Source organism: Pseudophryne corroboree, chromosome 1 (genome assembly GCF_028390025.1).
Source record: "Pseudophryne corroboree isolate aPseCor3 chromosome 1, aPseCor3.hap2, whole genome shotgun sequence".
Lineage (NCBI taxonomy): Eukaryota > Metazoa > Chordata > Amphibia > Anura > Myobatrachidae > Pseudophryne > Pseudophryne corroboree.
Genome location: NC_086444.1, coordinates 1,208,736,800 through 1,208,763,566, shown reverse-complemented (window position 1 = coordinate 1,208,763,566; position 26,767 = coordinate 1,208,736,800). Strand labels below are relative to the sequence as shown.

Genomic DNA, 26,767 nt, shown 5'->3' with positions numbered 1-26,767 from the left:
TAAGGCTAGAAGAAAAATGTTTTCCCAAGTGAGAAACTTAATCCCCATTTGTTGTGAGGGTTCAAAATATGAAAACTGTAAGAAATCTGAACCCAACCTCAAGTCACCTGGCGCTGTAAATGGAGGCTGCACTTTGATGACACCTTGTAGAAAGGTGTGTACAGACGCAATAGAGTCAAACGTCTTTGAAAATAAGTTGACCACACAGATACCTGCACCCTCAGTGCAGATAAACGCAGTTTTCCATCCCACCCCGTTTAACAGAATACGGGTAACTTGAAGGATGATGTCGGAACCTTCCGAGCTTTACCACCTATGTAAGCACACCAAATTTTGTAATAATGAGCTGCCTTAAGCGGCTTACTAGCTCGTAACATGGTTGGTATAACCGATACTGTAATGCCCTATTTCTTTTCTTAAGAGGGCGATCTGAACCCTCACCCCGTCAACCGCAGCTGCGGTACATAGGTAATAGGTACATAGGTAACTATGGGTAAAAGAACGTTCCCTGTTGTAACAGGTTGGACGTATTATGAGCGGGCCAAGATCGTGTGCAAGTATTCCTTGGAGATTCGAGAAGCAAGCTCTCCGAAACCCATGAGATATCACTAGTATGACTGTGACGAACTGTCTTATGATCCGTTTTGGCAACGGAGAGAGCAGCGGAAAATGGTGGAGCCAGATACACGATGCTGAATGACCACACGAATGTGAGAGACTCCACCGCCACTGCCCTTGTGATCTGTTGTTTTGTACACATACTGAGCTTTTGTAATTGTGGCGAGATGCCATCATGTATACCTGAGGGTAACCCCCTTCTGTGGACTCACATATGAAACACATCTGGATTTAATGTCCAGTTTTCAGGATATAAATCCTGACGGGTGAGATCATCTGTCTAACAGATGTCCCCTCACGGAATGAACCCCGTTGACATTATCACATAATGGTGTTCTGGGCAATTGAGGATTCGAGTTACCTGCCGCATTGCCATGCGGCTTCTTGGTTCTCCCTGGTTGTTGTGTATGCAACTTCCGTTGCGTTGTCTGACTGCCCTTGGTCAGACTGAAAGCGAAGCATGTAGTGCATTGTAAATTGCACGGAGTTCCAGGACATTTATCGACAGCAATCTGTCGTGATCCGTTTTAGAACCTCTGTCGCTGATCTTTTTTAACTACAACTCCTGAACCTCTGAGACTCTCGTCCAGAGTATATACACCCTCGCCCCTCTGTGGGAAACGCGAGTGAAGGCCGGCGAACTAAAGCGCTTTGAAACACATCATTATTCTTAACAGGCGAATACACCAATGTACCGCTAGTGTGCGTGTTTTGCACTAATTACTAGATGTACATTTGTTCTTGCTGGTGTAGTAGGTAAATGTCTTTGATTTACCGTATTTATAATCTTACCTAGGAATTGACGTCGTTCAGACGGAATTAGATGCGATTGTTTTTGAACTTGATCTGCCACCGCAGTATACATTAGTAGCGCAAGTTAGAGGAACTTTGTTGAGACAGAGTTCTTATGAGCAGATCGTCTAAGATAGAGGAACTCTGTTGAGACAGAGTTCTTATGAGCAGATCGTCTAAGTATGGAACGATTGTCACTGTCAGGACTCTGAGATGAGCTACCACCAACATCACTTTGGTAAATACCCGAGGCGTTGACAAGAAGCCAAACGGTAGACCTGAAATGGTTAATGGTTGTGGCGTTTTGCAAACGCTAGAACCTGTGATGACCAAACCGGAATGGGTAAATACGCATTGTGAAGATCAAGTGCAATTATGCAATTTTGTGGCTCCAATAAGCAAATACTAACCGCAGAAAATCCATTTTCAAACTGCAGTAAGTGACTTGCTGATTGAGATTGCGACGGAGCTGTCTGGTTTTGTTACCTCAAACAGAGGGGAATAAGTAACCCTGACTCTGTTGGTGTACTACTGCCTGGTTATAAAGACAGCTGAAAACCAGCAGAGACTAAATGGCAACCTGCCAAACCGTTCGACAGAGGCAGTCTTGTCCTTTAATCTGTAAATAGCTGAGACATCCATGAGTTGAAGTCTGGAAACCCCGCAAATGTAACATGTAAAGACGCGCTTCCACAATTGGAAAAGAGGTCATCAAGCCACTGGCTTGCTGACTGTAGCGTCCTGTCGTTACAAGGCGTGACTGTTTTGTACCACCGCCTTGAAAAAACTGAAGTCTAAAGGGATTAAACGCCGGCACAAGTATTTCCGTTTTGATACTGGATGCGGTAATGGCTGAATATCAAATTTAGGACCAAACAAGCTCTGGCCTTGTCGTGCTGAAACTAGCGACGATGAAAAGTGAGAATCGAAGTAACCGGCGTTAGCAGAAGCTTTACAGATATACTCTGCAGCTTCTTTTAACAGTGATCTCATTGTTTCCATACATAGAGTCTAGTGACCCAAATGTATCTTGGGTCTTTATAATGTTTGACACAGACGCATTTACCAATGGCGGATCGCGTCATTTTGGAAACGATTAAATAGTGGTCAAAGTCTACTCAGTCTCTGTAAAAATGGAGACATTGACTCACTGGGATTTAGCAATGTATGTTGTCAAAAACCCCGCACTATCTGAGTGCTGGTCTAATGTACCCTTCTCACTCGTAGTTATCGGTGTGAGATTTGACATAGAATCGTGCATTAAATTATAAGACCAGTTAAATAAACACCCTGGTACCCAAAGGGAAATTGGCCCTTTGGAAAGACTGTCTTTTGTTAGAGCTGGCGGAGTACTTCCGAGACTCCGATGTTACCGCTCTTTTAATTTGAATTGCCCATGCTTATAGGATTTTTAAAATTATTTTTAGTCTGCGCTAGAGCCTTACTCGCTATGCAGACAGACACCACAATAGGCAACGGACAGACACTTGCACGACTTATTGAAGTTATTATGTGTCATATATATATTTTATTGTATATGAAACTCATGGTTGTTCCTCTCTACGGAAATCTTTAGTAAAAGGCGAAAGATTTATTCGATCTGAAGAGAAACCAGAGTATTCTTTATGTGAAAAGCAGTTCACATGGGCATGTGAAACCCGAACCAAATTCCCACTAACACCCCTGCGCCTCTGGTGGCTTAGAGATGTAGGGCAGGAATGTTCCAGAATTACAAACTGGAAAACAACAGGAAGCATGGTTAAAATGGCCCCTTTGCCATGCTGACCCTGATAATCACAGAACAAATTACAAATGTTTCCGTGTTAATATAGCCTATTATACAGTATAATCACAGGCCGGGTACAACACATGCTCTATGAATAAATATATATAAGCTCATAGCCTATGATAATTACAGACATTAATATATTTATACAGCATTAATATAGGCTCAATAGCCTATTATACAGTGATAACCACAGACATTAATATAGGCTCCATAGCCTATTTACAGTGTTAATAACAGCCATTAATATAGGCTCAATAGCCTATTATACCGTGAAAATCACAGACAGTAATATAGACTCAATAGCCTATTACTGCCAGGACAGGTAACAATACATTATAAATACCTGTGATATATATATACACTGCTGTTCATATATTTGATCCGCTAGCTTCCACCGTGCCTCTTCCCCCCTGTAACGCTGTGTGTCTGCGGGAAGCCTGCACTGGCACTTGTCACCGTCTCTGTACTGAGACTGAGGGAGCGTCTGCGGCCGTATGGCGCTGGGCGGCCGAACTCTCTGCGGGAAGCCTGCACTGGCACTTGTGGGTGGATGGTGCTGGGCGGCCGGACGGAGCGGCGGTCATACTGAGACTGAGGGAGCGTCTGCGGCCGTATGGCTTCCTCCCTGCTGTGCGGCCGGACGGAGCTGGGCGGCCGAACGGAGCGCTGGGACGGGCGGCTTGCAGACGTAGCGGCTGGGGCTTGGCGGACGTATGAGCGGCGAAGCAGCATATTAACCCCAACATAGCGGGGCGGCAGCCTGCGCTGACCGCCCCGTTCCCCAGCTTACCTTGCTTGCTCCTGATCATGGCTGCGACGGGGCTTCTTATATGTAAGCTCCGTCCAGCTTCAGTGATGTAACTCATGGCTGTGACGGGGCTTCTTCTGTGTAAGCTCCGTCCAGCTCTGTAGTCCTGGCTGCGACGGGGCTTCTATGTGTAAGCTCGTCCAGCTTTCCAGTGATCTATGGCTGCGACGGGGCTTCTTATGTGTAAGCTCCGTCCAGCTTCAGTGATGTAACTCATGGCTGTGACGGGGCTTCTTCTGTGTAAGCTCCGTCCAGCTCTGTAGTCCTGGCTGCGACGGGGCTTCTATGTGTAAGCTCCGTCCAGCTTTCCAGTGATCTATGGCTGCGACGGGGCTTCTTCTGTGTAAGCTCCGTCCAGCTCTCTAGTCCTGGCTGCTCTTTGCAGGAGCAGTGGGCTGTCTGTGGCTGTGAGGGTGCTCTTTGTGAGGACCGACACGCCATGCGCTGCCCGTGCAGCGGCACTATCCCGGACCCATGTCTTTCTTGAAACTGGGAAGGGATGTGCTATTAAAAAAAAAATTCAAAATAAAAATGAAAAATTAATAAAATCTTCCAACAAGTGTGGGAATCCCACAAGCCGATGTTAGTGCTTTGAGCACAGAAAAAACAATGGGTTCGTACACTGAGGTACTCTGGGATATGGAGGGGTGGAGAGTTCTAAATTTAAATATTCAGTGCCTTTGTTCTGCTACGCCGTCCATATCCCAAGAGTACTCCAGTGACCCCTAGTGGATGAAAAAGAAACACCCTGCTCTGCACAGCAATCCTGCCACTCTGCACGGTTACACTGAGAGCTGTGACTGAGGGGTACACACACATATCATACAGGTAATACAGCCTGCACACTGGCAAGCAAATGTATTCTTTTATCATAGGGGCCTCCCGTTCACCCGGGGAAGAGATGTAATCACCTGCAGTCACATCACAGTCTGTTGGTGAGCTCTGTATTTGGACCGTGCCCCCCCCCCCTCTTCCTCCTTGTTCACACTCACTACATAGTGCATCTGCTCTGCAGTAGCAACACACGGATGACAAATCTGTATCTTGTTAGTGGAAATTGAAGGAACAGATCACGTGTTACTAGATACATGCAGAGAATTGGTTCACTTGCTGTGTAATCGCTAACAGTCACCTGAGAAATGACATTTACATAACATACTTACTGTAGAACGGACCTACCTGCCATATTCCTTTTGGGTGGACACAAGAAAATCACACAGGTCACTGCAGTGACTTCCCGGCAGTCCAGTTATGATGTTAACAGCCACCTAAAAATACAATGTAGTCACAAAACATCACACATGACATATTTATACATGTGGAAGAAAAACGTTTCCCACCCACTTTAGTCAGTGACAAAACAGTTGCTGAAATAGGTCACAAAGTGAAAGTAGTAAAGGGGATGAAGCTAAGCCTTACCGAACCCTTCCTTACCAATGTGACAGACGCAAAATATCCAGGTCTATGGTTCATGAAGGTTCATGAGATCGTATTAACGTTAAAATCATAACACACATTGTTGCCGATATAAGAGGAGTCGGCTGGTATAAAGACTGGAGAGCGGCTGTTAGAGGAGCCGGCTGGTACGGAGACTCGACAGCCACTGTAAGACCTGGAGACTGGAGAGCGGCTGTTAGAGGAGCCGGCTGGTACGGAGACTGGACAGCCGCTGTAAGACCTGGAGACTGGAGAGCGGCTGTAAGAGGAGTCGGCTGGTATAAAGACTGGAGAGCGTCTGTAAGAGGAGTCGGCTGGTATGGAGACTGGAGAGCCGCTGTAAGAGGAGTCGGCTGGTATGGAGACTGGAGAGCGGCTGTAAGAGGAGCCGGCTGGTATGAAGACTGGAGAGCGGCTGTAAGAGGAGCCGGCTGGTATGAAGACTGGAGAGCGGCTGTAAGAGGAGCCGGCTGGTATGGAGACTGGAGAGCCGCTGTAAGAGGAGTCGGCTGGTATGGAGACTGGAGAGCGGATGTAAGAGGAGCCGGCTGGTATGGAGACTGGAGAGCCGTTGTAAGAGGAGCTGGCTGGTTTGGAGACTGGAGAGCGGCTGTAAGAGGAGACGGCTGGTGTGGAGACTGGAGAGCGGCTGTAAGAGGAGCTGGCTGGTATGGAGACTGGAGAGCCGCTGTAACAGCAGCCGGCTGGTATGGAGACTGGAGAGCGGCTGTAAGAGGAGCCGGCTGGTATGGAGACTGGAGAGCCGTCTTAAGTGGAGAACCGTTCTGTGTTTGTGGGGTGTACCATAAAATAAAGCTTGGTCTGCTTAACTGCAGCCCCACTGTTTAATGGTGAACCGGCTCCTGCCAGCACCAAACTCAAACTGAATAGCTTCAGGCTGGGGGGTGGGGTATAAAAGGGGGGTGGGGGGGCAGGAGCATCCTAGGATATGTAAAGCTGCAACTGCTTGGTGCCCGGTCCTAACCACCACCTACACCCCATTGTCTCCCCTGTGGAGCCCTATGGACCCTGAAGAAGAAATCTATTTTATTAGTGGTTTGCTCATTCAAAGCATGAAGTCAGCAACCATTTACAGAAACATGACCACAGCCAAGTGAGGAGCATACGTGTGATTTATTGAAGTCATTAGCTAGAATTACCTTGTCATTCTCTGCGTGGCTCCCTGCAATGGTCTCTGAGTGTTGAAGCAATGCTGGCAGGTGCGTTCTTGGAACTGGCTCGCTCCCCACACTGCTGACCGAGAGGTGCTGTAGGAAGCTTGGGAAGCAAGATAGAAGCAATTAATGATCACAGACACATACCAATACAGTACTGCGCCCATAAAGAATAAAAAATGTACTTGTTGCTATAAGGTAATATAGACCTCCTCCCATCTACACTCTCTCCCTCTCACTCAATTCTATCTGCCAGCGACCGCCTCCTCTCCTACTCTTGCCTTTAGGACCCCTCCCCTGCCACGCCCAATCAGACTCACCTCCAATAAAACACCTATCTTCAGCCTCTGCCCCGCCCAACTCTGCTTCCCGTTCCCTCTTTGTGACTACCCATAGTCCCTATAAGTAGTAAACTGACGAGCAGAGCCCTCTTCCCATAGCATTCTCTATGTAATTATGCAATCTAAGCATTGTGATTATGTATATATGCAAATTTATATTCTTGTCTGTCCCATTTAGCCCTTATGCACTTTGTTGTTTATGTTCTACCCCTATGTACGTAGCTGCGGAGTCTTTGTGACACCATATAAATAAAAAATAGTAATAAAGAACAAGAACAGGGTAGTGACCAAAACAGCCAATGACACTCCAACAAAGTATACTGTAACATAAAAAAAGGATAAAAAATAAGAATTTACTTACCGATAATTCTATTTCTCGGAGTCCGTAGTGGATGCTGGGGTTCCTGAAAGGACCATGGGGAATAGCGGCTCCGCAGGAGACAGGGCACAAAAAGTAAAGCTTTTACAGGTCAGGTGGTGTGCACTGGCTCCTCCCCCTATGACCCTCCTCCAGACTCCAGTTAGGTACTGTGCCCGGACGAGCGTACACAATAAGGGAGGATTTTGAATCCCGGTTAAGACTCATACCAGCCACACCAATCACACCGTACAACTTGTGATCTAAACCCAGTTAACAGTATGATAACAGAGGAGCCTCTGAAAGATGGCTCCCTAAACAAAATAACCCGAAATAGTTAACAATAACTATGTACAAGTCTTGCAGATAATCCGCACTTGGGATGGGCGCCCAGCATCCACTACGGACTCCGAGAAATAGAATTATCGGTAAGTAAATTCTTATTTTCTCTATCGTCCTAAGTGGATGCTGGGGTTCCTGAAAGGACCATGGGGATTATACCAAAGCTCCCAAACGGGCGGGAGAGTGCGGATGACTCTGCAGCACCGAATGAGAGAACTCCAGGTCCTCTTTTGCCAGGGTATCAAATTTGTAAAATTTTACAAACGTGTTCTCCCCTGACCACGTAGCTGCTCGGCAGAGTTGTAATGCCGAGACCCCTCGGGCAGCCGCCCAGGATGAGCCCACCTTCCTTGTGGAATGGGCCTTAACAGAATTAGGCTGTGGTAGGCCTGCCACAGAATGTGCAAGTTGAATCGTGTTACAAATCCAACGAGCAATCGACTGCTTAGACGCAGGTGCACCCAACTTGTTGGGTGCATACAGTATAAACAGCGAGTCAGATTTTCTGACTCCAGCCGTCCTTGAAATGTATATCTTTAAAGCTCTGACAACGTCCAACAACTTGGAGTCTTCCAAGTCGTTTGTAGCCGCAGGCACTACAATAGGCTGGTTCAGGTGAAACGCTGACACCACCTTCGGGAGAAAATGCGGACGCGTCCGCAGCTCTGCCCTATCTGAATGGAAACTTAAATAAGGACTTTTATAAGATAAAGCCGCCAGTTCTGATACTCTCCTGGCCGAAGCCAGGGCCAGTAACATAGTCACTTTCCATGTGAGATATTTCAAATCCACCTTCTTAAGTGGTTCAAACCAATGGGATTTGAGGAAATCTAAAACTACATTTAGATCCCACGGTGCCACCGGAGGCACCACAGGAGGCTGTATATGCAGTACTCCTTTGACAAAAGTCTGGACCTCAGGAACTGAGGCCAATTCTTTTTGGAAGAATATAGACAGGGCCGAAATTTGAACCTTAATAGATCCCAATTTGAGACCCATAGACAATCCTGATTGCAGGAAATGTAGGAAACGACCCAGTTGAAATTCCTTCGTCGGAGCATTCCGACCCTCGCACCATGCCACATATTTTCGCCAAATGCGGTGATAATGCTTTGCGGTGACTTCTTTCCTTGCCTTAATCAAGGTAGGAATGACTTCTTCAGGAATGCCTTTTTCTTTTAGAATCTGGCGTTCAACCGCCATGCCGTCAAACGCAGCCGCGGTAAGTCTTGAAAAAGACAAGGACCCTGCTGAGGCAGGTCCCTTCTCAGAGGTAGAGGCCACGGATCGTCCGTGACCATCTCTTGAAGTTCCGGGTACCAAGTCCTTCTTGGCCAATCCGGAGCCACTAGTATCGTTCTTACTCCTCTTTGCCGTATAATCCTCAATACCTTTGGTATGAGAGGCAGAGGAGGAAACACATATACCGACTGGTACACCCAAGGTGTTACCAGCGCATCCACAGCTATTGCCTGCGGATCTCTTGACCTGGCGCAATACCTGTCCAGTTTTTTGTTGAGGCGAGACGCCATCATGTCCACCATTGGTTTTTCCCAACGGTTTATTATCATGAGGAAAACTTCTGAATGAAGTCCCCACTCTCCCGGGTGAAGATCATGTCTGCTGAGGAAGTCTGCTTCCCAGTTGTCCACGTCCGGGATGAATACTGCTGACAATGCTATCACGTGATTCTCCGCCCAGCGAAGGATCCTGGCAGCTTCTGCCATTGCACTCCTGCTTCTTGTGCCGCCCTGTCTGTTTACATGGGCGACTGCCGTGATGTTGTCCGACTGGATCAACACCGGTCTTCCTTGAAGCAGAGGTTCCGCCTGGTTTAGAGCATTGTAGATTGCTCTTAGTTCCAGAATGTTTATGTGAAGAGACTTTTCCAGGCTCGTCCACACTCCCTGGAAGTTTCTTCCCTGTGTGACTGCTCCCCAGCCTCTCAGGCTGGCGTCCGTGGTCACCAGGATCCAATCCTGTATGCCGAATCTGCGGCCCTCCAGTAGATGAGCCTCCTGCAACCACCACAGAAGAGATACCCTTGTCCTTGGAGACAGGGTTATCCGCTGATGCATCTGAAGATGCGATCCGGACCATTCGTCCAGCAAATCTCCCTGAAAATGTTTTGCGTGAGATCTGCCGAATGGAATCGCTTCGTAAGAAGCCACCATTTTTCCCAGGCCTCCTGTGCATTAATGCACTGATACTTGGCCTGGTTTTAGGAGGTTTCTGACTAGGTCGGATAACTCCCTGGCTTTCCCCTCCAGGAGAAATACCTTTTTCTGGACTATGCCCAGAATCATTCCTGGGAACAGCAGACGTATCATCGGAAAACACAGCTGCGATTTTTGGAATATTTAGAATCCACTCGTGCTATCGTAGAACTACTTTAGATAGTTCTTTTCCGACCTCCAACTGTTCTCTGGAACTTGCCCCTTTCAGGATATCGTCCAAGTAAGGGATAATTAAGATGCCCTTTTCTTTGAAGAGAGTCATCTTTTCGGCCATTACCTTGGTAAAGGCCCGGGGTGCCGTGGATAATTCAACGGCAACTTTTGAAACTGATATTGACAGTTCTGTATCACGAACCCGATGTACCCTTGTTGAGAAGGGCAAATTTGGACATGGAGGTAATCCTTGATGTCCAGGGACACCATATAGTCCCCTTCTTTCCGGTTCGCTATCACTGCTCTGAGTGACTCCATCTTGATTTGAACCTTTATGTAAGTGTTCAAAGATTTCAGATTTAGACTATGTCTCACCAAGCCGTCTGGCTTCAGTACCACCATATAGTGTGGAAGACTAATACCCTTTTCCTTGTTGTAGGAGGGGTACTTTGATTATCACCTGCTGGAAATACAGCTTGTGAATTTTTCCCAATACTGCCTCCCTGTTGGAGGGAGCCGTTGGTAACGCAGACTTCAGGAACCTGCGAGGAAAAGATGTCTCGACTCTCCAATCTGTACCCCTGGGATAATACTAGTACGATCCAGGGGTCAACTTGCGAGTGATCCCACTGCGCGTTGAGACTCTTGAGACTACACCCCCACCTAACCTGAGTCCGCTTACACGGCCCCAGCGTCATGCTGGGGACTTGGCAGACGCGGTGGAAGGCTTCCTTTCCTGGGAAGGAGCTGTCTGCTGCAGTCTACTTCCCTTTCCTCTATGTCTGGGCAGATATGACTGGCCTTTTGCCCGCTTGCCCTCATGGGAACGGAAGGATTGAGGCTGAAAAGACGGTGTCTGTTTCTGCTGAGATGTAACTTGGGGTAAAAAGGTTGGATTTCCAGCTGTTGCCGAGACCCCCAGGTCCGTTGGACCGACCCCAAATAACTCTTTCCCTTTATACGGCCATACTTCCATGTGTCGTATGGGATATGTATCACCTGACCACTGTCGTGTCCATGACATCTTCTGGGAGATATGGATCACGCACTTATTTTGATGCCAGAGTGCACATATCCCTCTGTGCATCTCGCATACATAAATATATAATGCATCCTATTAAATGCTCTATATCAATCAAATATTTTCAGTCAGGGAAACCGACCAAGCCAACCCAGCACTGCATCTCCAGGCTGATGGCGATCGCTGGTCGCAGTATAACCACCTTATGTGTGTATATACTTTTTAGGATATTTTTCCAGCTGCCTATCAGCTGGCTCCTTGAGGGCGGCCGTATCTGGCGACGGTAACGCCACTTGATAAGCGTGTGAGCGCCTTATTCATTCCCAACGCGCCCTAACTTCTGGCGGGAAAGGGTATAACGCCAATATTTGCTATCGGGGTAAACCCACGCATCATCACACACTTTATTTTATTTTATCTGATTCAGGAAAAACTACAGGTAGTTTTTTCACTCCCACATAATACCCTTTTTTGTGGTACTTGTAGTATCAGAAATATGTAACACCTCCTTCATTGCCCTTAACGTGTGGCCCTAATAAGGAATACGTTTGTTTATTCACCGTCGACACTGGATTCAGTGTCGGTGTCTGTGTCTGTGTCGACCGACTGAGGTAAATGGGCGTTATTAAAAACCCCTGACGGTGTTTCTGAGACGCCTGGACCGGTACTAATTGTTTGTCGGCCGTCTCATGTCGTCAACCGACCTTGCAGCGTGTTGACATTCTCACGTAATTCCCTAAATAAGCCATCCATACCGGTGTCGACTCCCTAGAGAGTGACATCACCATCATAGGCAATTGCTCCGCCTCCTCCAACATCGTCCTCATACATGTCGACACACACGTACCGACACACAGCACACACACCGGGAATGCTCTGACAGAGGACAGGACCCCACTAGCCCTTTGGAGAGACAGAGGGAGAGTTTGCCAGCACACACCAAAAAACGCTATAATTACATAGGGACAACCTTATATAAGTGTTTCTCCCTTATAGCATCTTTAATATATTTATGTCGCCAATTTAGTGCCCCCCCTCTCTGTTTAAACCCTGTTTCTGTAGTGCAGTGCAGGGGAGAGCCTGGGAGCCTTCTCTCCAGCCTTTCTGTGAGAGAAAATGGCGCTGTGTGCTGAGGAGATAGGCCCCGCCCCTTTTTCGGCGGGCTCGTCTCCCGCTATTTATTGTATTTAGGCAGGGGTTAAATATCTCCATATAGCCTCTGGGGGCTATATGTGAGGTATTTTTAGCCTTATATAGGTTTACATTTGCCTCCCAGGGCGCCCCCCCCCAGCGCCCTGCACCCTCAGTGACTGCCGTGTGAAGTGTGCTGAGAGGAAAATGGCGCACAGCTGCAGTGCTGTGCGCTACCTTTAGAAGACTGCAGGAGTCTTCAGCCGCCGATTCTGGACCTCTTCTTGCTTCAGCATCTGCGAGGGGGCCGGCGGCGAGGCTCCGGTGACCATCCAGGCTGTACCTGTGATCGTCCCTCTGGAGCTTCATGTCCAGTAGCCAAGAAGCCAATCCATCCTGCACGCAGGTGAGTTCACTTCTTCTCCCCTCTGTCCCTCGTTGCAGTGATCCTGTTGCCAGCAGGAATCACTGTAAAATAAAAAACCTAAGCTAAACTTCTCTAAGCAGCTCTTTATGAGAGCCACCTAGAATTGCACCCTTCTCGGCCGGGCACAAAAATCTAACTGGAGTCTGGAGGAGGGTCATAGGGGGAGGAGCCAGTGCACACCACCTGACCTGTAAAAGCTTTACTTTTTGTGCCCTGTCTCCTGCGGAGCCGCTATTCCCCATGGTCCTTTCAGGAACCCCAGCATCCACTTAGGACGATAGAGAAAGATAGAATTGGAAGCTAAACCAATCACACGTCAGTAAAGTACACATATAATTATACAATTAGACAACACATTTAGGAAGAGAGGGGATCCACTCAATACCTCTATCTGCAAACATGCATTAACGGGTAAGACACATGAATAGAGAAGCAATGTATTATTATATACTGCTATCACTGGGGCAGATGTATTAACCTGGAGAATGGATAAAGAAGTGATAAACGCAAGGTGATAACGTACCAGCCAATCATTATGGATTTTAAAAAAATGACAGTTAGGAGCTAATTGGCTGGTGCCTTATCACATTGCACTTATCACTGCTTTATCACTTCTCCAGGCTTAATACATATGCCCCACTGTGTGATAAAACTCCAATGATTGGAATTGGTCTACAGCTCACCTCTCCAGACCAGGAAGGTTAGCAGTTATCAGTTTCCGCTGACTCCATCTTTCTGTGGCCGGATAGGATAATGCCTCATATACATTCTGCATGTTCAAGTAGCTTGAAAAGGAGAGAAAACATCTACTTAACACAAGACGTTGGCAAAGCAAGCGGCACTATAACTATATCTGTAATTATGAATAACAATGTAACACAGGAAGCAAACTGATCAACACTATTCCAAATGATCTAGTAGGCAGGTATGATGTAAATCAGGACTGGAATCATTATTACATGAAGGTTGGAAGAGGCACTGTATATTCACTTAGATGATGAGAAATCCCTGTCTGGGAGAGCCAGAGCGTGTACGCGTGTGTGTGCGTGTGTGTACACGAGGCAACAACGTTCACTTTTTAAAAGTTTATTTTCAATGTATTTTTTCTAAGTTGTCCATAATATCGAACAATAGCAAATCTCCCTGCACAGAGACTCCACCTCCTCTCTCACAAATTAGTGTGAGCAGAGTATCTGTACGGGATGACCAAATGCTGCCACCTAGTGGCAAATGTTCTCATGTAAGAAAGCCACGGGCAAACCCTGGTTTACTCAGGAAGGAGAGATCTACTCAGCTCTGCCGTGACAGCCGTCATCTGATCACAGGAGGAGACACACAAAGACTCAGGGTGATCTAGTATAATCTACAGTTAGGCCCATATATATATATATATATATATATATATATATCTATCAGAAAATGAAGTGAATAAGAGCGCCTAGTAGTGTTGGTGTGGAAATTTATATAAAAGATAACTTAGCTTAATAAAACTTTCAGCCTGATGATTCTCAGAGGTAAAACATGTAAAAGAGAGATAAAAAACAACATAGTGTGTACTGTTTTCAAACGTTTTTCAAAGATGCAAGCATTAGGAACTTTGCTGATTCCAATAATTTTGATGTAATAAAAACAGTAACAATTTATTAAACAGTAGTCCTGTCACAACCACAGGTGGTAGATAAAAGTAATTAAAAGAATATATCTCGTCTGGTCATAAATATAGGTAGCACACGTACAGACTCAGATAATATAAACAGCTTATCTGTCCGCATATGGAAAAACCATAGATAAAGAGGAGTATTCAGGCAGATTCTCTATCTGTAATAGCAGGTATCAAACGTACAGGATTAGAATAAAAAAACAGCTTATCTGTCCGCAAATGGGAAGTCCAAGGGATAAGTATCAAGTTCCTGTCCCAACGCGTTTCGTCCTTTGCATGAGGACTTCATCAAGATCCCCTTGATGAAGTCCTCATGCAAAGGACGAAACGCGTTGGGACAGGAACTTGATACTTATCCCTTGGACTTCCCATTTGCGGACAGATAAGCTGTTTTTTTATTCTAATCCTGTACGTTTGATACCTGCTATTACAGATAGAGAATCTGCCTGAATACTCCTCTTTATCTATGGTTTTTCCATATGCGGACAGATAAGCTGTTTATATTATCTGAGTCTGTACGTGTGCTACCTATATTTATGACCAGACGAGATATATTCTTTTAATTACTTTTATCTACCACCTGTGGTTGTGACAGGACTACTGTTTAATAAATTGTTACTGTTTTTATTACATCAAAATTATTGGAATTAGCAAAGTTCCTAATGCTTGCATCTTTGAAAAACGTTTGAAAACAGTACACACTATGTTGTTTTTTATCTCTCTTTTACATGTTTTACCTCTGAGAATCATCAGGCTGAAAGTTTTATTAAGCTAAGTTATCTTTTATATAAATTTCCACACCAACACTACTAGGCGCTCTTATTCACTTCATTTTCTGATCTCTATCCTTATACTGTGTGAGAGCTGCCACTCATTCACATATGAGGTGTGTTATATTATATTAAAATAGGATACTTAATAATTCCGATAACTTTATTTTTATATAAGTGTCCTATCGGGTGTATCTAGGCGCTATTCTCTATTGCTCCACATATATATATATATATATATATATATATATATATATATAGTTCAGGAACTACAGTTGTGTAATATGTAGCCCCCTCTTTTACAGTGACCATAAGAAATTGGATAATTGCCTCAAAAGCCGTTTCATGAACAGGTCTGGGCTATTTCTTCATTATTTCATTATCAATTAAGAAAGGCAAAAGGTCTGCAGTTGATTCTAAGTGTGGCATTTGCATTTGGAAGCTTTGGCGGTGAACTGGAAACAAAAACATCCATCAGGGAGATAGTGAGTAACCTTAGGAGCGGCCAAATCAACAGTCCAGGTGCATTCTGAGGAGGAAAAAAAAAAAAAGAGCACTCGGGATCGGGAGCTCGGGAACACAAAAAGGTCTGGACACCTACATAATACAGTGGTGGATGATCACAGGATCCTTTCCATGGTAAAGAAAAACCCTGTCACAACATTTAGCCGAGTGAAGGACACTTTCCAGGAGGTAGGGATATCATTACGAGGTCTACCATAAAGAGAAGACTGAAGGTGCCTACTCTTCCTAAGGTACGTATAAGACGCTGTTTAGAAAGGTCATTCAGAAAAAAACAATAAGACTATAAAAATAAAATTAAAAAAAGCTTATGGCTGCTAAAGACCAGCAGCTCTATTGACCATGGTCTGGGTCCGGCTCCTGCCGCACCAAACAAAAAAATCTGATTTGCCTGAGCCAGGAGGCGGGGATATATGGACGGGCCCGTTGCATGCTGGGAGTGCGAAAAGCTTCGACCTTTTGGTGCAAATCCGCTGTCGCTTCATCATATCCCAATGTTATTCTGTGGACAACCTGTGGATCCTGCCGGAGAAATATACGTTATGGTAAGAACTTACCGTTGATAACGTGATTTCTCTTATGTCCACAGGTATCCACAGGATAACATTGGGATATTGTCGAGCGACAGCGAAAATGGCACAAACACGGTCACAAGCTTTATGGCCTCCCAGGATGCATTGGGGCCTCCACTATATAGTCCCGCCCACTGACTCAGTCAGATCAGTTCTTTCTACAGCGATTTTAGGCAGGAACATTAGGTAGAGACCTGTACAGGCGATAAGAACACACATGCACACCCTTCCATACAAGAAGGAAGAGGTTTAGTGATTGTCTAGATCCTCAAATCAGATGCGTCAGGGTGGGATCCCTGTGGATCCCTGTGGACATAAGAGAAATCACGTTATCAACGGTAAGTTCTTACCATAACGTATATTTCTCTGGCTGGGTCCACAGGATTATCCACAGGATAACATTGGGATTCCCAAAGCCATTTTAGCGGTGGGGACGCTCCTGATTGCACAGGAGGACCTTTCGCCCGAAGTCTGCGTCATGAGAGGCCAACGTATCCAAGGCATAATGTCTGATGAATGTGTTTATGGAAGACCATGTGGCTGCCCTACATATCTGTTCTGCTGAAGCACCCTGTTGTGCTGCCCAAGAAGGACCTACCTTACGTGTAGAGTGTGCAGAGACATTAGCTGGAATAGGGAGATCTGCATGAGAATAAGCTTCAGATATTACCATTCGGAGCCATCTCGCCAGCGTTTGTTTACTAGCAGGCCAACCTCTCCTATGGAATCCGTAGAGGATGAAGAGAGAATCTGTTTTCCTGATGGCACTAGTACGATCTATGTAGATTCTTAAAGCTCGGACCACATCCAGCGATGCTTCTCCCGCAGATAGTCCCGATATCTGAAAAGCTGGGACTACAATTTCTTCATTCAGGTGAAACTTTGATACCACCTTTGGAAGATAGCTAGATCTCGTTCTGAGAACTGCTCTGTCTGGAAAAAAAATAGGATTTTGGTACTTACCAGGTAAATCCTTTTCTTTGAATCCATAGGGGTCACTGGAGTACTCTTGGGATATGGACGGGCTTCCGTAGGAACACAGCACTGAATATTTAAATTTAGTAACACTCCACCCCTCCATATCCCCGAGCACTTACTCAGTGTTTTTTACTGAGCCGAACAGGAATTAAGAGAGGTTAATAATGGAGTATTACATATAACATAACTGACAATAACGAAGTTAACCCATAACGTTACTGACAACTAACAGTTGACACCCTAACCAGCACTTGTAACTTGAACCAGTCGGTGAAAATGTGTTACCATAAGATCCTCAGAACTAACCCCAAGTAAGTAAACTGCTCTGGGTGGGCGTCCAGTGACCCCTATGGATTCAAAGAAAAGGATTTACCTGGTAAGTACCAAAATCCTATTTTCTTTTTCATCCACTAGGGGTCACTGGAGTACTCTTGGGACGTACCAAAGCTTCCCCCGTGGGCGGGAGAGCAGTTTGGCACTTGTAACACTAGGCGGCCAAAGCTAGATGCTGATGCCGCAAAAGTATCAAACTTGTAAAAGCGCACAAACGTGTGCACTGAAGACCATGTAGCCGCCCGGCAAAGCTGCGTCGCAGAAGCCCCACGACCAGCTGCCCATGAAGTTCCCACAGAACGTGTGGAATGAGCGGTTACTGACGTAGGCGGTTGTAACCTAGCATGAAGGTAAGCCTGGCGTATGGTCAGTTTTATCCATCTGGATAAAGTTTGTTTAGATGCTGGCCAACCCATCTTGGCAGCATCATAGAGAACAAATAACGTATCCGTCTTACGAACTGAAGACGTTCGGGATACATAAACGCGTAATGCGCGAACCACATCCAGAGTTCCGGAATGTGCTGTCAACACAGGAACTACTATTGGTTGATTGATGTGAAAAGATGACACTACCTTTGGTAAGAAGGCGGGATTCGTCCGAAGTTCCGCTCTGTCATCATGAAACACCAAATACGGTGGCTTGCATGACAAGGCACCCAAATCCGAAACACGCCTTGCCGAAGCTAAGGCTAAGAGAAAAATTGTTTTCCAAGTGAGAAACTTTATATCCACTTGTTGTAAGGGTTCAAAATATGAAGACTGTAAGAACTCCAAAACCAGATTCAAGTCCCATGGCGCTGTAGGTGGAATGAAAGGAGGCTGTACCCTGATTACACCTTGGAGAAAGGTGCGTATAGACGGCAATAGAGCCAATCGTCTTTGAAAGTAAATTGACAAAGCAGATACCTGCACCTTTAGTGTAGATAAACGCAATCCTCCATCTAAGCCTGATTGTAGAAACAACAAAAGGCGGCATAACTTGAAAGCTGATGTCGGAAATTTCCGAGCTTCACACCAACCTATATAGGCTCGCCATATTCTGTAATAATGAGCTGCCGTAACCGGCTTTCTAGCTCGTAACATGGTTGGTATAACTGAATCTGGAATGCCCTCTCTTTTTAAGAGGGCGGTCTCAACAGCCACCCCGTCAAACGCAGCCGCGCTAAATCGGGGTAAAGAAAAGGACCCTGTTGTAACAGGTCTGGACGTATCGGGAGCGGCCACGGATCGTCTGCGAGTAATCCTCGAAGATCCGAGAACCAAGCTCTCCGAGGCCAATGAGGCGCCACTAGTATGACTGTGAGCGACTCTCTTTTGATCCGTTTTAGCACCAGAGGGAGCAGCGGAAACGGTGGAAACAGATACACCAGACTGTACGGCCACGCGACAGTGAGAGCATCCACCGCGACTGCCTTTGGATCTCTTGTTCTGGACACATACTGGGGCGTTTGATGATTGTGTCGAGATGCCATCAGGTCCACCTGAGGATAACCCCATCGCTGAACCAACATGTGAAACACTTCTGGATTTAATGACCATTCGCCTGGGTGAAGATCCCGACGACTGAGATAATCCGCTTCCCAGTTGTCCACTCCCGGAATGAACACGGCCGACAATATCACCTGGTGGTATTCTGCCCAATTGAGGATTCGAGCTACTTCCCGCATTGCCATGCGGCTTCTCGTTCCTCCTTGTTTGTTGATGTATGCGACCGCTGTCGCATTGTCCGACTGCACTTGGACAGGCTGAGAGCGAACCATGTGCACCGCTTGTCGTAGCGCATTGAAAATCGCGCGGAGTTCTAGAACATTTATTGACAGCAATTTTTCGTGATCCGCCCAGAGACCCTGGAGCTGACAATTTTGAATTACCGCTCCCCAACCTCTGAGACTGGCGTCCGTAGTTAGAATTATCCAATTGCAAACTCCGAACCGTCTTCCTGCGGTTAAATTGTGTTCCTTGAGCCACCATAGCAGAGAAACTCTTGCTATTGGTGACAACCTCACTCTGTGGTGAATCTGCAGATGCGAGCCCGACCACTGGGCAAGCACGTTCAGCTGAAATGGACGAGAGTGAAATCTCCCGAACTGAAGCGCCTCGAAAGCTGCCACCATTGTGCCTAACAGGCGAATGCACAAGTGTACCGACACTGTGCGTGGTTTGAGTACTAATTGTACTAGATGGCGTAGCATTTGTACTTTCTGTTGTGGTAGGTAAATCCTTTGATTGACCGTATCGAGAATCATACCTAGGAACTGAAGGCGTTGAGACGGAATCAGATGTGATTTCTTGAAATTGACAATCCAACCGTGGTGAACCAATACATTGTAAGTTAGCAGCGCATGTTGGGTAAGTATCTGTTGAGACGGAGCTTTGATGAGCAGATCGTCTAAATACGGAACTATCGTCACTCCCAGGGATCTGAGGTGAGCTATCATCACAGACATTACTTTGGTGAATACCCGAGGCGCTGATGACAGGCCAAACGGCAGAGCCTGAAACTGGTAATGGTTCTGGCGTATTGCAAATCGTAAGAATTTCTGATGAGGCTGCCAAATTGGAATGTGTAAGTACGCATCCTTGAGGTCTAGCGCAATCATAAATTCCTTGGTCTCTAACCCCGCAATCACCGACCGTAGAGACTCCATTTTGAATCTGTAGTAAGTTACGTACTGATTGAGGCCCTTTAAGTTCAATATTGGTCTGACTGAGCCATCCGGCTTCGGGACCACAAATAGACTTGAATAATAACCCTGACCCTGTTGGTGTACAGGGACCGGAATCAACACTGCCGAATCCAGTAAGGACTGAATGGCAATTTGCAAAACTGTCCTCTTGTCGTCCGACAGAGGCAAACCTGTCTTGAAAAACCGCAGAGGCGGAAGACAGTCGAACTCTATTTTGTAACCTTTTAACACTAAATTGCGAATCCAGCCCTCCGCGGACGTGTGGAACCACGCCCCATGGAACGTGTGAAGGCGTGCTCCCACAATTGGAGATCCGAGATGGGCTGGTAACCCGTCATGCCACTGGCTTGTCGGTAACCTTAGCGTCTTGGCGAGTTGTGTTGGTTTGACGGAAACCACGTCCTCGACCACGTCTAGCTGGCGTGGCGGATCCTCTGCCACGTCCTCGAAAGGGCTGAGGTCTAAAGGATTTGAACGAAGGTCCAGCGTACCTTCTTCTTGGCGCAGGTGGAGGCAATGGTAAGAACACAGACTTACCTCCCGTAGCCTCCTTAATCCATGCGTCCAATTCTGGACCAAACAACTTCTTGCCATCGTAAGGCAACGCCTCTATACTTCGTTTGACCTCTGCCTCCGCTTGATAAGTACGCAGGTAGAGTGCTCTTCGTGCCGTAACTAGCGAAGATGAAATACGAGAAGTGAGCTGACAGACGTCAGTAGACGCTGTACAGAGATACTCTACAGCCTCAATCATTTGATTCACCTGAATTATCAGGTTTTCGTCATGTAAAGCCGATTTGAGTTCTGTAAGCCATATTATGAGCGCCTTAGTGACCCAAATGCCAACCAATCCAGGTCTTAGCATCACACCTGCTGCTACATACATGGATTTAAGCATAGTTTCTATCTTACGATCTGACGGATCTTTAAGCGTAGTAGCTGATGGCACTGGTATGGTTAATTTCTTGGTAAGCTTTGACACTGAAGAATCAACTATTGGTGGATTCTCCCATGTACCCGTTACCGATTCTGGAAACGGATAACTAGACTTAAATCTGCGAGGTATAGAAAACCGTTTATCTGGATTCTGTCTGGATTCTACTAACATCTGATTTAGAGAATCCGACACAGGAAAACTTACTGGCGTCTTCCGTCGTTTAGTAAATATGACCTGATCATTGGTGAGAGGCTGCTCAGCTTCAGGAAACCTTAGCGACTGCCGTACCGCTCTGATGAGATCATCAATGCCGGAACTGTTAACATCCTCGCCGTCTGACTCCACTTCGCCCTCCTCCCCCTCATCGTGTTCCGTGAGGTCTGGGATGGAATCGTCAGACTGCAACATAGCAGACACTGGAAAATCATAAGACATATGAAAATTATCCCGTTTGCCCAAAATGGATTTGGACCCTACGCAAGGCTGAGACGCCTCCGGTAGTTCTGGCGGTCTCACCCTAGACTCAGCTCTTAGCGTTTCTCGCTCCAGACGAGCAGCGGTCATTTCTGTCTGAAATTTCTCCAGTACATTTACTAACATACCCCACGGAGGGTCCGGTGATGAAATTGGTTGCAAAACCGGAGCAGAAATGGTATTCTGAACGGAATCCACAAAACATACGTTACATGTGGTAGATCCATCCGGTAACACACTGCCACATACTTTGCAAATATGCTTTTTAGTTTTTGCTGGTGTCTTACTCATTATGGCGACAGACAATACAATACACAAAACACAGACACCTGCACGGCTCAGTAAAATAGCAATAAGGTGGCTCTGTATACATATATCTGGCCCAGTGCAATACACGTGGCCAGTACTATGAAATTTGATCCCAAATTCCCACGAACACCCCTGCGCCTCCGGTGGAGAAGAGATGTAGGACAGGAACGTTCTGGAATCACAGAGGAAGACACAGGAAGCTGTTAAAAATGGCTGCCCTGCTCTACTTATACATATAATCACAGTGCTGCATTCACTGATTATACTGTAATAATCCCTCTGCTGCTGCAGTATTTCACTGATATGTCCCCCCTGTAATGGCTGTTTATCTTATTACAGCGGCAGCGCAGCGTGTGGGCCCCCAGCGGGTATCGTAGAGCGCTATGTGCCTCGTGTGTCCCAGCGGTGGGCTCCTATATATAGCGTGTCAGCTACCCAGGTAGCGCTGCTGTTCCGAGGTGCCTGGCCGGAGGCTGTGGCCTAACGGGCGGGTACCTGAGCGGGGAGAGCCGCGGCGCCTGCACGGAGGTCTGTGCCGACCGTGCGGGCGACTGAGTGGGGAGAGCCGCTGCGCCTGCACGGAGGTCTGTGCCGAACGTGCGGGCGTCTGAGTGGGGAGAGCCGCGGCGCCTGCACGGAGGTCCGTGCCGAACGTGCGGGCGTCTGAGTGGAGAGAGCCGCGTGCCTGCACGGAGGTTCTGAGCGGGCCGGAATGGGCGGGCGCCTGAGCGGGAAGATGCCGGAGGCTGAGAGGGGAGAGCCGCTCTGCCACTTGCCGTCACCCAGCACTATGTCCCCATACGTCGGGGCGGCAGCGGGAGCTGACCGCCCCGTTTCACATACCTCACTCCTGCAGACGTGCGGAGGCTCCGACGGGGCTTTTCAGTAAGCGCCGGCCAGCCAGTGCAGGAGGATGTGAGGGCTGTGAGGGAGCTCTTTCAGAGAGGCCCGACACGCCCGTGCTGCAATCAGCAGCTGCACTATCCCTGACCCTGCCTTTTGGAAGGGGGACAGGGATGTGTCAAACAGTAGAAAAAATAAAAATAAAAATGAAAAATAAAACTTTCTTCTGACTTCAGCTAAGCATGTGTTGCCACGTGCAGCACAGAAAAAACACTGAGTAAGTGCTCGGGGATATGGAGGGGTGGAGTGTTACTAAATTTAAATATTCAGTGCTGTGTTCCTACGGAAGCCCGTCCATATCCCAAGAGTACTCCAGTGACCCCTAGTGGATGAAAAAGAAACTTAGGAAAGGAGACTTCCATGATAATGCTCCTAAAGCTGACACTCTTCTGGCTGACGCCATTGCCAGTAAAAAAAAGAACTTTAACCGTTAACCACTTAAGATCCGCTCTCTCAAGTGGTTCAAACAAAGGACCCTGGAGAAATTTAAGAACTAAATTCAAATCCCAGGGAGCTGCAGGAGGAACAAATGGAGGTTGAATATGTACTACTCCTTGGAAAAACGTATGTACATCCTGTAAATCAGCAATCTTCTGCTGAAACCATACAGTCAACGCCGAGACTTGCACCCTCAAGGAAGCAACTTTCAACCCTTTATCCAATCCTGCCTGAAGGAAATCCAAAATCCTAGCTACTTTAAAAGATCTCGGATTGTAATATTTTCCAGTACACCAGTGAATATAGGCTTGCCATATTCTATGATACACACAGGCCGAAGAAGGCTTTCTTGCTCTAAGCATAGTTTGGATTACTTGTTTCGAAAATCCTTTAGCCTCTAAGATAGAGGTTTCAACCGCCACGCCGTCAAAGATAGGCGATCCAGATGACTGTGATAACAAGGACCCTGCATTAGCAGATCTGGACGTTGAGGGAGCAGTATCGGTGCTTCCACTGACATTCTCAACAGATCTGTGTACCAATGCCTTCTTGGCCAAGCTGGAGCTATTAGAATAGTTGCTCCTTTTGCCTGTTTTATCTTTCTCACTACTCTGGGTAACAGAGATCTTGGAGGGAACAGATACGCCAGCTGAAACCTCCATTCTACTGACAGTGCGTCTACCAGGACCGCTCCTGGGTCCCTTGTTCTTGATCCGTACCTCGGAACTTTGTTGTTTAGACGAGACGCCATAAGGTCTATCTCCGGTAGACCCCATCTGTTCACCAGTGTCAAACACTTCTGGGTGTAGTGCCCATTCGGTTTCCTGAATGGTGTGCCGACTGAGAAAATCCGCTTCCCAATTTAGAACACCCGGGACAAATACTGCTGACAATGCCGGGAGATGGAGTTCCGCCCATTTTAGAATGGGAGTTACTTCCTCCATCAGACTCTTGCTGTGAGTTCCTCCTTGATGATGCATACCTCAATGCTACTGCCGTCGCATTGTCTGAGCGGATCTGGACTGGTCTTCCTTGTAGATTGTCCTTTGCCTGAACTAGAGCCAAGTAAACGGCCCTTATCTCCAACAGATTTATCGGCAGGCGACTTTCCCTTGCGGTCCACTTTCCCTGGAACCATAGGCTTCCGAGTACCGCCCCCCCAGCCCTGCAGGCTGGCATCTGTCGTCAGGACTTGCCACTCTTTTATCCAAAAGGGTCTCCCCTTGTTTAAATGGTCTGTCTGTAGCCACCACGCTAGAGACCTTTTTACATTTATTGGAATCTTTATCATCTGCTTCTTTATCGTCTGATGATTTCCGTTCCATTTGGTCAGAATAAGGTGCTGCAATGGTCTGGAGTGGAATTGCGCATATTCCACCATGTCGAAGGTTGATACCATCAGACCCAACAGTCGCATTGCTGCATGAACTGACATTGTCTGGGCTTGCAACGCTTCCTGAGCCATGACCTGCACCTTGACTATATTCTTCTCTGGTAAGAGAACTCTCTGTAGGTCTGAATCCAATATGGCCCCCAAATGAACCATTCACTGTGACGGATTCAGGGACGACTTCTCCCAATTTATGAGCCACCCGTGTCTCTGTAAACAAACTATCGTCTGTTGAAGATGGCTCAACAGTAAATCTTGCGACTGTGCTAAGATTAACAGGTCGTCGAGGTATGGGAATATTCTTATCCCCTGTTTGCGCAGACAAGCTGCCATAACCACCATGATCTTGGTAAACACCCTGGGTGCTGTAGCTAGCCCGGAAGGCAGAGCTTGGAACTGGAAATGTTCCTGGAGGATGGCAAACCTGAGGTAACACTGATGTGACAGTGCTATAAGCACATGTAGGTAAGCATCCCGTACATCCAGAGATACCATGTAATCTCCCGGTTCCATAGCCAACATTATGGAGCATAACGTCTCCATGTGGAACTTCGGGATCCATATGTATTTGTTCAACATTTTCAGATTTAGAATTGGTCGATATGACCCATTTGGTTTCTGGATTAGAAATAGATTGGATTAATACCCCTGTCCCTTTTGTGATGGAGGTACTGGGACAATCACACCTGACTGCAGTTATTTTTTTTGGACTGCTTCTTGCAGGGCATTGGCCTTCGACTCTATACGAGACGGGCTGGTGCAAAAAAAATCTTTGAGGAGGCTGCCTCCTGAATGGGAACCCATACCCCTGAGATACTACCTTCTGCACCCAGGCATCTGCTGTTGACTGTTGCCATATGTGTGCAAATTGAAGGAGTCGGCCCTCAACCCTGGAATCCTCCAGGCGGAGGCCCGTCTCTTCAGGCTGACGGTTTCTGTTCAGGTTTGGAAGCTGGCTTTTTGCTAGTCCACTGCTTCCTATCCCTGGATTTAAACTGGGGTTGCTTAGACTCCTCTTTAGCTTTTGCTTTGCCAGCGAAATGAGCGAAATTTTAAACCCTTGGACTTAGGGTTATAAGCAGCCGGAAATCTGACCTTTTTCGATTCAGTCTCTGATTCTAGGATATCCGATAAAGGTTTTCCAAATAATATTTCCCTAACGTCCTAGTGGATGCTGGGAACTCCGTAAGGACCATGGGGAATAGCGGGCTCCGAAGGAGGCTGGGCACTCTAGAAAGATCTTAGACTACCTGGTGTGCACTGGCTCCTCCCACTATGACCCTCCTCCAAGCCTCAGTTAGATTTCGTGCCCGGCCGAGGTTGGATGCACACTAGGGGCTCTCCTGAGCTCTTAGAAAGTTATAGTCTTAGAATTTGTTTTTTTTTCAGTGAGACCTGCTGGCAACAGGCTCACTGCAGCGAGGGACTAAGGGGAGAAGAAGCGAACTCGCCTGCTTGCAGCCGGATTGGGCTTCTTAGGCTACTGGACACCATTAGCTCCAGAGGGATCGACCGCAGGCCCAGCCTTGATGTTCGGTCCCGGAGCCGCGCCGCCGTCCCCCTTACAGAGCCAGAAGCAGGAAGATGGTCCGGAAAATCGGCGGCATGAAGACATCCTGTCTTCACCAAGGTAGCGCACAGCACTGCAGCTGTGCGCCATTGCTCCTCATACACACTTCACACTCCGGTCACTGAGGGTGCAGGGCGCTGGGGGGGGGGGCGCCCTGAGGCAGCAATAAAAACACCTTGGCTGGCTAAAATACCTCAATATATAGCCCCTGGGGCTATATATGAGGTAAATACCCCTGCCAGAATCCCAAAAAAAGCGGGAGAATAGGCCGCGAAAAAGGGGCGGAGCCTATCTCCTCAGCACACTGGCGCCATTTTTTCCTCACAGCTCGGCTGGAAGGAAGCTCCCTGGCTCTTCCCTGCATTTCTACAGTACAGTAAGAGGGAAAAGAGAGGGGGGGCACTAAATTGGCACTGTATACAGTATAAGCAGCTATTAGGGACATAACTCAGTTAGTCCCTGTATATATATAGCGCTCTGGTGTGTGCTGGCATACTCTTACTCTGTCCCCCCAAAGGGCTTTTGTGGGTCCTGTCCTCTATTTGAGCATTCCCTGTGTGTGTGGAGTGTGTCGGTACGGCTGTGTCGACATG

At 47.0% G+C, this 26,767-nt stretch overlaps 1 protein-coding gene and 1 non-coding gene across 2 annotated transcripts in view; both read right to left on the bottom strand.

Annotated features, from left to right (window-relative positions):
- The window catches only part of DNAAF9 (dynein axonemal assembly factor 9), a 233,853-nt gene that overhangs the window by 55,049 nt on the left and 152,037 nt on the right, over positions 1 to 26,767 (bottom strand). The window contains exons 24-26 of the mRNA XM_063925341.1: positions 13,313 to 13,414; positions 6,605 to 6,722; positions 5,187 to 5,275 (exon numbers count right to left, since the gene is read on the bottom strand). Of these exons, the coding sequence (XP_063781411.1) occupies positions 5,187 to 5,275; positions 6,605 to 6,722; positions 13,313 to 13,414 (309 nt within the window). The remainder of the gene's footprint in view (positions 1 to 5,186; positions 5,276 to 6,604; positions 6,723 to 13,312; positions 13,415 to 26,767) is intronic.
- On the bottom strand, positions 2,918 to 3,030 carry LOC134961642 (U5 spliceosomal RNA). Its single transcript, XR_010187943.1, has one exon. It is a non-coding gene; the product is annotated as a U5 spliceosomal RNA (small nuclear RNA).